Source organism: Tachyglossus aculeatus, chromosome 21 (assembly GCF_015852505.1).
Source record: "Tachyglossus aculeatus isolate mTacAcu1 chromosome 21, mTacAcu1.pri, whole genome shotgun sequence".
In the NCBI taxonomy this organism is placed as follows: domain Eukaryota; kingdom Metazoa; phylum Chordata; class Mammalia; order Monotremata; family Tachyglossidae; genus Tachyglossus; species Tachyglossus aculeatus.
The window spans coordinates 40,759,893-40,772,706 of NC_052086.1; the positions used below are offsets into that span (position 1 = coordinate 40,759,893).

Consider the following 12,814-nt stretch of genomic DNA (forward strand, 5'->3'; position numbering starts at 1 on the left):
GAATGACTGAGTGTATAAATGAGTGAATGAATGAATGGGTGAGTGAGTGAATGAATGAATGAATGATTGAGTGTATAAATGAGTGAATGAATGAATGATTGAGTGAGTGAATGAATGAGTGACTGTTTGAATGAATGAATGAGTGTATAAATGAGTGAATGAATGAGTGAGTGAATGATTGAATGAGTGAATGATTGGATGAGTGAATGAATGCATGATTGAGTGTATAAATGAGTGAGTGGATGATTGATTGAGTGAGTGAATGAATGATTGAGTGTATAAATGAATGAGTGAATGAATGAGTGAAAGTTTGAATGAATGATTGAGTGTATCAATAAATGAATGAGTGAATGGATGATTGAGTGAGTGAATGAATGAATGAGTGAGTGTTTGAGGGAATGAATGAGTGTTTGAGGGAATGAATGAGTGAGTGTATGAGTGAATGAGTGTATAAATGAGTGAATGGATGATTGAGTGAATGAATGAATGAATGAATGAGTGATGGAATGAACGATTGTGTGAATGAGTGAATGGATGATTGATTGAGTGAATGAATGAATGAATGAGTGAATGTTTGAGGGTACAAATGAGTGAATGAGTGAATGGATGATCGAGTGAGTAAATGAATGATTGAATGAGTGAGTGTTTGAGGGAATGAATGATTGAGTGTATAAATGAGTGAATGAGTGAATGGATGATTGATTGAGTGAATGAATGAATGAGTGAGTGTTTGAGGGAATGAATGAGTGAGTGTATAAATGAGTGAATGAGTGTATAAATGAGTGAATGGATGATTGAGTGAGTGAATGAATGAATGAGTGAGTGTTTGAGGGAATGAATGTTTGAGTGTGTGAATGAGTGAATGGATGATTGATTGAGTGAATGAATGAATAAATGAGTGAGTGTTTGAGGGTATAAATGAGTGAATGAGTGAATGGATGATCGAGGGAGTAAATGAATGAATGAATGAGTGAGTGTTTGAGGGAATGAATGATTGAGTGTATAAATGAGTGAATTAGTGAATGGATGATTGAGTGAGTGAGTGAATGAATGAGTGAGTGAGTGTTTGAGGGAATGAATGATTGAGTGTGTGAATGAGTGAATGGATGATTGATTGAGTGAATGAATGAATAAATGAGTGAGTGTTTGAGGGTATAAATGAGTGAATGGATGATCGAGGGAGTAAATGAATGAATGAATGAGTGAGTGTTTGAGGGAATGAATGATTGAGTGTATAAATGAGTGAATGAGTGAATGGATGATTATGTGAGTGAGTGAATGAATGAATGAATGAATGAGTGTTTGAGGGAATGAATGATTGAGTGTATAAATGAGTGAATGAGTGAATGGATGATTGAGTGAGTAAATGAATGAATGAATGAGTGAGTGTTTGAGGGAATGAACGATTGAGTGTATAAATGAGTGAATGAATGATTGAGTGAGTGAGTGAATGAATGACTGCGTTCCCTGCCCATCAGGAGCTTCCAGTCTCCTCAGGGACTCCTGCCTCCCTCCCGCTGGAAACCGACGCTCGTTGCGCGCATGCGCCCCGCCCCGCCCGGCTCTTCCCCCCCTCCCCGCCCCCCTCCCTCGGCGCCCCCGCCCGCTGGGACCTAACGCTCAGTGTGCGCACGCGCCCTCTCCCCCCCTCCTCCCCCCGCCCTCCCGGAGGCCCGTCCTGCGCAGGCGCACTCGCGTCCCCTCCCGCGGGCGCCCCCTCTTGATTGACAGCCAAGATGTCGGAGTGGAGCCGGGCGGCGGGGATGCGGACCGCAGCATCCCTAAAGCGCTCTATATATTAAAGAAAAAAAAGAACCCTAAAAAATAAAAAAAAAAAATCTTTTTTTTTTTTTTAAAAAAGCCAACCTCAAACGGTGGACCATGCACTGCTTTTGCAAGAAAAAAAAAAGATTTTTCTATTTTTTGGTGAGGGTGGGACATAAAATCAGCAGCCTATGTAAATAGAGCCTCCATGGAGTCGGGGTGTAAAGAGTGAGCTAGATTTTCCTCCTCTTTTTCTCCCCCCTCCCTCCTCCCTAGATGAACAGCATCAGCCAGGCTACCTGTTCTGCCTCTGCTCCAGCATCTCCTCTGGAGCAGGGACTCAGAGAGGAGCCACTTTAATGGAGTCTGCTTGACACAAAATAATAAATATTCTCGCTTCCACCCCCAGCCCTTTTTTTTCCTCCCTCCTGATGGCTTTCTTCATGTTGCATTGTTGAGAAGTGGTTGTTGGCTGGAGGGGAGGAGGAGGAGGTTGGGGTGGGGGGGAGACCCCCCTTTTTTTTCCTCTCTCTCTCTCTCTCTCTGGGAGGAGGAAAGGGGGGGAGGGGGGCTGCAGAGCCAGCTATGGATGAGGAAAACATGACGAAAAGCGAAGAACAGCAGCAACTGAGTTTGCAGAAAGCCTTGCATCAATGTGAACTGGTCCAAAACATGATAGACATAAGCATCTCCAACCTAGAAGGGCTCAGGACGAAATGTGCTACATCCAACGACCTGACACAGAAGGAAATCAGGACCCTAGAGGTAGGTCTCACCTATGCAACTCCCCCCCAAATCTCTCCCCTTTCCCCCCTTTTCCCCCCCTCCCCAACCCCCATCCCTTCTCCTGATGAGTGCCGGTTGGCATCGGCGCTCAGAACAGTGCCCTGCACATAGTAAGCGCTTGACAAATACCATCATCATTGTTGCCGTTATGTGTCGGGGAGGGAATCCGCTCCTGGATTCCCCACACCTTTGTGGCGCTTTCGTCTCGGCTTGGCCCGGTGATCTATTTATGTATTTTCATCTCTAGGAAGGCCGGTCTTTTTGTTTTTCCGGCCGGGGATTTGTTTATATACAACGGGGGCTTGTGTGCGGGGTGATGAATTAAGGAACTGCGGTGAGCCTGCGCATTCTGCAGGTGGTTGGGAGGTGGATTTTCGCCTGGAAATGTGGCTGCCTGGAAATTCAGAGCCGCCCCCTTCCCTCTGTTATCTTGGGATTTCTGTCCGCGATGCGTTAGGAGATGGGGAGAGGGGCTGGTGGGCCCATCCTTCCCTTTATTCCCCCCCTCCAGCAGTTGTCGGAGAAAGGTTTTGATGCGGTAAAGGCTCGTAGACACGAAACAGTCGGTCGGTCGGGGCTGTTTTGGTCCCAAACAGGTGGTGAGGTGGACCGCTCTGGACGTTTGGATGAAGATGGTGTGGGAGGGCGATGGGAGAGTAACAGAAGGCCTCCCCCTCTTTGGATATTTAGGGGTACCCCAGGGGAAGGAGGAGGATGGAGGAGCCAGTTTTCAGCGGAAGGATCGGAAGGAGTTGAAAGTGGCTTCAATAATGATAATGGTCTTTGGTAGGTGCTTACTATGTGTGGGAGAGAGATGGGACAGTAGCAGAAGGCCTTCCCCTATTTGGATATTTAGGGGTACCCCAGGGGAAGGAGGAGGATGGAGGAGCCAGTTTTCAGCGGAAGGATCGGAAGAAGTTTAAAGTAGCTTTAGTAATAATAATGGTCTTTGGTAGGTGCTTACTATGTGTGAGAGAGAGATGGGAAAGTAGCAGGAGGCCTCCCCCTCTTTGGATATTTAGGGGTACCCCAGGGGAAGGAGGAGGGTGGGGGAGCCAGTTTTCAGCGGAAGGATCGGAAGGAGTTGAAAGTAGCTTCAGTAATAATAATGGTCTTTGGTAGGTGCTTACTATGTGTGAGAGAGAGATGGGAGAGTAGCAGAAGGCCTCCCCCTCTTTCTTTGGATATTTAGGGGTACCCCAGGGGAAGGAGGAGGATGGGGGAGCCAGTTTTCAGCGGAAGGATCGGAAGGAGTTGAAAGTGGCTTCAATAATGATAATGGTCTTTGGTAGGTGCTTACTATGTGTGGGAGAGAGATGGGACAGTAGCAGAAGTCCTCCCCCTATTTGGATATTTAGGGGTACCCCAGGGGAAGGAGGAGGATGGAGGAGCCAGTTTTCAGCGGAAGGATCGGAAGGAGTTTAAAGTAGCTTCAGTAATAATAATGGTCTTTGGTAGGCGCTTACTATGTGTGAGAGAGAGATGGGAAAGTAGCAGAAGGCCTCCCCCTCTTTGGATATTTAGGGGTACCCCAGGGGAAGGAGGAGGATAGGGGAGCCAGTTTTCAGCGGAAGGATCGGAAGGAGTTGAAAGTGGCTTCAATAATAATAATAATAATGGTCGTTGGTAGGCGCTTACTACGTGCCAGGCTCTGTCCTGGGTGCTGGGATGGATGCAAGCCAATCAGAAGACGTAGAAGAGGTAGAGTTGGAGGGTGGAAGAGTCCCTTCCTTTCCCTCCCAAATACACGCTCACGCGAATACACACACATACACACGTGTTTAATTGAACTTGAGTACGGAGAGCGACTGCCAACGGCAGGTTAGGGAGAAGGGTTATGCCTTGATGCCTGTATACTTGTTTTGCTGTGTATTTATCTATAATTTTATTTCTTCGTTCATTCAGTCGTATTTATGGAGCGCTTACTGTGCTGTACGAAGCGCTTGGGAAGTCCAAGTTGGCAACATAGAGAGACGGTCCCTGCCCAACAGCGGGCTCACGGTCTAGAAGAAATGATTGGCGCTTCATTCATTCAACGGTATTTATTGAGCGCTTATTGTGTGCAGAGCCCTGTACTAAGCACTGGGGAAGTACAAGTTGGCAACATAGAGAGACGGTCCCTATCCAACAGCAGGCTCACAGTCTAGAAGAAATGATTTGCGCTTCATTCATTCATTCAGTCGTATTTATTGAGCGCTTACCATGTGCAGAGCACTGTACTAAGTGCTCGGGAAGTACAAGTTGGCAACATCTAGAGATGGTCCCTACCCAACAGTGGGCTCACAGTCTAGAAGGGGGAGACAGAGAACGAAACAAAACATATTAACAAAATAAAATAAATAGAATAAATATGTACAAATAAAATAAATAGAGTAATAATAGAGTAATAATAATAGAGTAATGATAGAGTAATAGAGATAGAGTAATAATAAGTAGAGTAATAAATACATACGTGCTTCATTCATTCATTCATTCAATGGTATTTATTGAGCGCTTACAATCAATCAATCAATCAATCGTATTTATTGAGCGCTTACTATGTGCAGAGCACTGTACTAAGCGCTTGGGAAGTACAAATTGGCATCACATAGAGACAGTCCCTACCCAACAGTGGGCTCACAGTCTAAAAGGGGGAGACAGAGAACAGAACCAAACATACCAACAAAATAAAATAAGTAGGATAGAAATGTACAAGTAAAATAAATAAATAAATAAATAAATAGAGTAATAAATATGTACAACCATATATACATATATACAGGTGCTGTGGGGAAGGGAAGGAGGTAAGACGGGGGGATGGAGAGGGGGGACGAGGGGGGAGAGGAAAGAAGGGGCTCAGTCTGGGAAGGCCTCTTGGAGGAGGTGAGCTCTCAGCAGGGCCTTGAAGGGAGGAAGAGAGCGAGCTTGGCGGATGGGCAGAGGGATCGGGGGCATTCCAGGCCCGGGGGATGACGTGGGCCGGGGGTCATCAGAGCACTGGACTATGTGCTTGGGAAGTACAAGTTGGCAACATTAGAGACGGTCCCTACCCAACAGTGGGCTCACAGTCTAGAAGGGGGAGACAGACAACAAAACAAAACATACTAACAAAATAAAATAAATAGAATAAATATGTACAAATAAAATAGAGTAATGAGTAATAATAATAGAGTAATAATAGAGTAATAATAGAGTAATAAATACGTGCTTCATTCATTCATTCAATCGTATTTATTGAGCGCTTACTATGTGCGGAGCACTGGACTAAGCGCTTGGGAAGTACAAGTTGGCAACATCTAGAGACGGTCCCTACCCAACAGTGGGCTCACAGTCTAGAAGGGGGAGACAGAGAACAAAACCAAACATATTAACAAAATAAAATAAATAGAATAGATATGTACAAATAAAATAAATGGAGTAATAATAGATAAATAATAACAGAGTAATAGACAAAACATATTAACAAAATAAAATAAACAGAATAAATATGTACAAATAAAATAGAGTAATAATAGATAAATAATAATAGAGTAATAGACAAAACATATTAACAAAATAAAATAAATAGAATAAATATGTACAAATAAAATAGAGTAATAATAGATAGAGTAATAATAATAGAGTAATAATAGAGTAATAGAGATAGCGTAATAATAAATAGGTATGTGCTTCCTGTTGGGGAATCGAACCCCGGTCTCCCGCGTGACAGGCGGAAATACTTACCACTATACTAATGAGGAACTCGCTAAATTTATTTATCTAGGTGCCTGTTTACTTGTTTTGTGTCTGTCTTTCCCCTTCTAGACTGTAAGCCCTGTGTGGGCAGGAATTGTCTCTCTTAATTGCTGAATCGTAGTTTCCAAGTGCTTAGTCCGGTGCTCTGCACACTGTAAGTGCTCAATAAGTACAGCGCTTAGAACAGTGCTTTGCACATAGAAAGCGCTTAACAATTATTATTATTATTATTATTATTATTATTATTATTATTATTACAGTTGAATGAATAAATGACGGGTGCTTCGGAAGGCCTGGAGGAGATTGGCAGGCGGGTAGTTGGCGGGTGGCGATTGGCCTTGGAAATCTGTCATCCTTCTCCTGCCTTGTGAGCCCGCTGTTGGGTAGGGACCGTCTCTATACGTTGCCAACTTGTGCTTCCCAAGCGCTTAGTACAGTGCTCTGCACACAGTAAGCGCTCAATAAATACAATTGAATGAATGAGGCCCGGGCTGCTCCTGGGACTTCTTGAGGCGAGAGCGAGACGGCCTTCCTGCTAGGGGTTGTGGTGGACATTTCCCTTATTACTCTATTTCTTTATTCATTTTATTTGTACATATACATTCTATTTATTTTATTTTGTTAATATGTTTTGTTTTGTCGTCTGTCTCCCCCTTCTAGACCGTGAGCCCGCTGTTGGGTAGGGACCGTCCCTATATGTTGCCAACTTGCACTTCCCAAGCGCTTAGTCCAGTGCTCTGCACACAGTTAGCGCTCAATAAATACGATTGAATGAATGAATGAATGAATGAATGAAGCACGTACGAATTTATTACTCTATTATTACTCTATCTCTATTACTCTATTATTACTCTATTATTACACTATTTATTCATTTTATTTGTACATATTTATTCTATTTATTTTATTTTGTTAATATGTTTTGTATTAATATGTTTGTACGTATTTATTACTCTATTTATTTTATTTGTACATATCTATTCTATTCATTTTATTTTGTTAATATGTTTTGTTTTGTCGTCTGTCTCCCCCTTCTAGACCGTGAGCCCGCTGTTGGGTAGGGACCGTCCCTATATGTTGCCAACTTGGACTTCCCAAGCGCTTAGTACAGTGCTCTGCACACAGCAAGCGCTCAATAAATACGACTGAATGAATGAATGATTATTAATCCACCCCATGCGTTCTAACTGGGCCTCAAAGGTCAGCATGGGGCGGGCGGGTGTTGTGTGGTGTGGTGTGTGAGTGTGTACTTATGTGTCTAAATGGAACCGGCGTGACTCAGTGGAAAGAGCCCGGGCTTTGGAGTCAGAGGTCATGGGTTCGAATCCCGACTCTGCCACATGTCTGCTGGGTCACCTCGGGCAAGTCACTTAACTTCTCCGAGCCTCAGTTACCTCATCTGTAAAATGGGGATTAAGACTTTGAGCCCCACGTGGGACAATTTGATCACCATGTATCCCCCCCAGCGCTTAGAACAGTGCTCTGCACATAGTAAGCGCTTAACAAATGCCATCAACAAAAAAAACCCATCCCATGAGTTCTAACTTGGCCGCACAGTCACAGCATGGAGTACAAGTGTTTATGTGTGTGTTTATTTGTGAAGAGAAGCAGCGTGGCTCAGTGGAAAGAGCCCGGGCTTTGGAGTCAGAGGTCATGGGTTCGAATCCCGGCTCCGCCAATCGTCAGTTGGGTGACTTTGGGCAAGTCACTTCACTTCTCTGGGCCTCAGTGACCTCATCTGGAAAATGGGGAGGAAGACTGGGAGCCCCCCTGTGGGACAACCTGATCACCTTGTAACCTCCCCAGCGCTTAGAACGGTGCTTTGCACAGAGTAAGCACTTAATAAATGCTATCATTGTTATTATTGTTCTCCGGCCCTCAGTGACCTCATCCGGAAAATGGGGATGAAGACTGTGAGCCCCACGGGGGACAACCTGATCATCTTGTATTCCCCCCCAACCCCAGCGCTTAGAACGGTGCTTTGCACAGAGTAAGCGCTTAATAAATGCTATCATTATTATTATTGTTCTCCGGGCCTCAGTGACCTCATCTGGAAAATGGGGATGAAGACTGTGAGCCCCACGGGGGACAACCTGATCACCTTGTATCCCCCCCACCCCAGCGCTTAGAACAGTGCTTTGCACATAGTAAGCGCTTAACAAATGCCATCCTCATTATTACTGTTATTATTGATCCATCCCACCAGTTCTAACTTGGCCACACAGTTGCAGCCTGGGGGCAGGTGTTGGTGTGTGTGTGATTTCATTCATTCATTCATTCATTTAATCATATTTATTGAGCGCTTACTGTGTGCAGAGCACTGGGCTAAGCGCTTGGGAAGTACAAGTCGGCAACATATAGAGATGGTCCCTACTCAACAACGGGCTCACAGTCTAGAATAATAATCATGATGGCATTTGTTAAGCGCTTACTATGTGCCAAGCACTAAGCACTGGTGTAATAATAATAATAATAATAATAATAATAATAATGACGATGATGGTATTTGTTAAGCGCTTACTATGTGCCAAGCACTGTTCTAAGCGCTGGGGGAGATACAAGGAAATCGGGTTGTCCCACGTGGGGCTCCCAGTCTTCATCCCCATTTTCCAGATGAGGAAACTGAGGCCCAGAGAAGTGAAGTGGCTTAACCAAAGTCACCCAGCTGACAAGTGGCGGAGCCGGGATTTGAACCCACGACCTCTGACTCCCAAGCCCGGGCTCTTTCCTCTGAGCCCCGCTGCTTAATCCATCCCATGGGTTCTGACTTGGCCTCAGAGGTCAGCATGGCTGCAAGTGCTCCTATGTGTGTGTATTTGTGTGTCTATGTTTGGATTCATTCATTCAATCGTATTTATTGAGCGCTTACTGTGTGCAGAGCACTGGACTAAAGCTGCTACTTCATTCATTCATTCATTCAGTCGTATTTATTGAGCGCTTCCTGTGTGCAGAGCACTGGACTAAGCGCTTGGGAAGGCCAAGTCGGCAACAGATAGAGATGGTCCCTACCCAATGGTGGGCTCAGCGTGGCTCAGTGGAAAGAGCCCGGGCTTTGGAGTCAGAGGTCATGGGTTCAAATCCCGGCTCCGCCAACTGTCAGCTGGGGTGACTTTGGGCAAGTCACTTCACTTCTCTGTGCCTCAGTTCCCTCATCTGTAAAATGGGGATTGACTGGGAGCCCCCTGTGGGACAACCTGATCACCCTGTAACCTCCCCAGTGCTTAGAACAGTGCTTTGCACATAGTAAGCGCTTAATAAATGCCATCATTATTATTATTATTAGAAGGGGGAGACGGACAACAAAACAACACATAATTAACAAAATAAAATAAATAGAATAAATATGTACAAATAAAATAGAGTAATAAATATGTACAAACATATATCATCATCATCATCAATCGTATTTATTGAGCGCTTACTATGTGCAGAGCACTGTACTAAGCGCTTGGGAAGTACAAATTGGCAACATCTAGAGACCGTCCCTACCCAACAGTGGGCTCACAGTCTAAAAGGGGGAGACAGAGAACAAAACCAAACATACTAACAAAATAAAATAAATAGAATAGATATGTACAAACAAATTAAATAAATAGAGTAAAAAAAAATATGTACAAACATCTATCCATATATACAGGTGCTGTGGGGAAGGGAAGGAGGTAAGATGGGGGGGTGGAGAGGGGGACGAGGGGGAGAGGAAGGAAGGGGCTCAGTCTGGGAAGGCCTCCTGGAGGAGGTGAGCTCTCAGTAGGGCTTTGAAGGCATGAACCTGATGCCTTCTTGTTTTGTTTTGTCGTCCGTCTCCCCCCTTCTAGTCTGTGAGCCCGTTGTTGGGCAGGGATTGTCCCTATCTGTTGCCAACTTGGACTTTCCAAGCGCTCAGTACAGTGCTCTGCACACAGTGAGCGCTCGATAAATGCGATTGACGGAATGAATGAGTACGGGTCTATGTATCTCTACCTGAATCCATCCATCCATCAATCAATCGTATTTATTGAGCGCTTACTGTGTGCAGAGCACTGGACTAAGGCTGCTACTTCATTCATTCAATCGTATTTATTGAGCGCTTACTGTGTGCAGAGCACTGGACTAAGGCTGCTACTTCATTCATTCATTCAATCGTATTTATTGAGCGCTTCCTGTGTGCAGAGCACTGGACTAAGCGCTTGGGAAGGACAAGTTGGCAACGTCTAGAGACGGTCCCTACCCAACAGTGCGCTTACAGTCTAGAAGGGGGAAGCAGCGTGGCTCATTAGAACAGTGCTTGGCACATAGTAAGCGCTTAACAAATGCCATCGTAAAAGAAAAAAAAAAAAGAGCCCGGGCTTTGGAGTCAGAGGTCATGGGTTCAAATCCCGGCTCCGCCACTTGTCAGCTGTGTGACTTTGGACAAGTCACTTCACTTCTCTGGGCCTCAGTTCCCTCATCTGGGAGATGGGGATGAAGACTGTGAACGCCCCGTGGGGCAACCTGATCACCTTGTATCCCTCCCCAGTGCTTAGAACACTGCTTTGCACATAGTAAGTGCTTAATAAATGCCATTATTATTATTATTATTATTATTATTACCTGATCCCTCTGTAATCTGACTGATTTCCATTGATGTCTGCTGACTTGTATTGATGTCTCTCTCCCCTCCGAACGCGGTTGTGCGCTTAACAAATGCCATCGTAAAAAAAAAAAAGAGCCCGGGCTTTGGAGTCAGAGGTCATGGGTTCAAATCCCGGCTCCGCCACTTGTCAGCTGGGTGGCTTTGGACAAGTCACTTCACTTCTCTGGGCCTCAGTTCCCTCATCTGGAAGATGGGGATGAAGACTGTGAACCCCCTGTGGGACAACCTGATCACCTTGTATCCTTCCCCAGTGCTTAGAACAGTGTTTTGCACATAGTAAGTGCTTAATAAATGCCATTATTATTATTATTATTATTATTACCTGATCCACCTGTAATCTGATTTCTATTGATGTCTGCTCACTTGTATTGATGTCTCTCTCCCCTCCGAGCGCGGTTGCGGTCAGGGATTGGCTGTCTTTGTGGGTGTATTGTACTTTCCCAAGCGCTTAGCACAGTGCTCTGCACACAGGAAGCGCTCAATAAATACGATTGAATGAATGAATGAATGAATCCATCCTGTGAGTTCTACCTCTGGTCTCAAAGTTCAGCATGGTGATGATGATGATGGCATTTATTAAGCGCTTACTATGTGCCAAGCACTGTTCTAAGCGCTGGGGAGGTGACAAGGTGATCAGGTTGTCCCACTGGGGGGCTCATGGTATTCATCCCCATTTTACAGAGGAGGTAACTGAGGCCCAGAGAAGTGAAGTGACTTGCCCAAAGTCACCCAGCTGACAGTTGGCGGAGCTGGGATTTGAACCCATGACCTCTGACTCCAAAGCCCGGGCTTTTTCCACTGAGCCACGCTGCTTCTCATGCATGGGGGCAAGTGTTGTGTGTGTGTGTGTGTTTGTTGCGCGTGTGTGGAAAGAGTCCGCTTGGGAGCTAGAGGTCATGGGTTCTAATCCCGGCTCCGCCGCATGTCTGCTGTGTGACCTTGGGCAAGTCACTTCACTTCTCTGAGCCTCAGTTCCCTCATCTGTCAAATGGGGATGAAGACTGGGAGCCTCACGTGGGACAACCCGATCACCTTGTATCCCCCCCCAGCGCTTAGAACAGTGCTTGGCACGTAGTAAGCGCTTAACAAATGCCATCATTATTATCATTATTATTTACCGGCTTTAAAAAGGTCACTGAAATTCATTCATTCATTCATTCAGTCGTATTTATTGAGCGCTTACTGTGTGCAGAGCACTGGACTAAGCGCTCGGGAAGGACAAGTTGGCAACATATAGAGACAGTCCCTACCCAACAGAGGGATAAGGAATTAAAAAAATAAACAGGTTTTCCAATTTGGGGGCTGTTCCTCCAGCCCCCAACCCCACAGCCGTGGTGTGGGCCCTTATTAATTGTGGTGTTTCTTAAGCGCTCATCACATCAGTGGAAAGAGCCCGGGCTTTGGAGTCAGAAGTCATGGGTTCGAATCCCGGCTCCTCCACAAGTCTGCTGTGTGACCTTGGGCAAGTCACTTCACTTCTCTGAGCCTCAGTTACCTCATCTGTAAAATGGGGATTAAGACTGTGAGCCCCACGTGGCACAACCTGATCACCTTGTATCCCCCCAGCGCTTAGAACAGTGCTTTGCACATAGTAAGCGCTTAACAAATGCCATTATTATTATTATTATTATCATTATTATCCCCATTTCCAAACACTGTATTGCACGCTGCGGTAATAATAACAACAACAACAACAACAACAATAATAATAATAATAATAATCATAATAATAATAATAATAGTGGTAATCAGAGAAGCAGCGTGGCTCAGTGGAAAAGAGCCCGGGCTTTGGAGTCAGAGGTCATGGGTTCAAATCCCGGCTCCGCCAATTGTCAGTTGTGTGACTTTGGGCAAGTCACTTCAATTCTCTGGGCCTCAGTGACCTCATCTGTAAAATGGGGATGAAGACTGGGAGCCCCCCGTGGGACAATCTGATCA

General features: G+C 45.1%; 1 protein-coding gene across 1 annotated transcript in view; it reads left to right on the plus strand.

Moving 5' to 3' along the window:
• The first annotated feature begins 2,349 nt into the window (after nucleotides 1-2,349).
• KSR2 (kinase suppressor of ras 2) overlaps nucleotides 2,350-12,814 on the plus strand; it is a 451,469-nt gene continuing 441,004 nt past the window's right edge. The window contains exon 1 of the mRNA XM_038762755.1: nucleotides 2,350-2,529. Within this exon, the coding sequence (XP_038618683.1) occupies nucleotides 2,350-2,529 (180 nt within the window). The remainder of the gene's footprint in view (nucleotides 2,530-12,814) is intronic.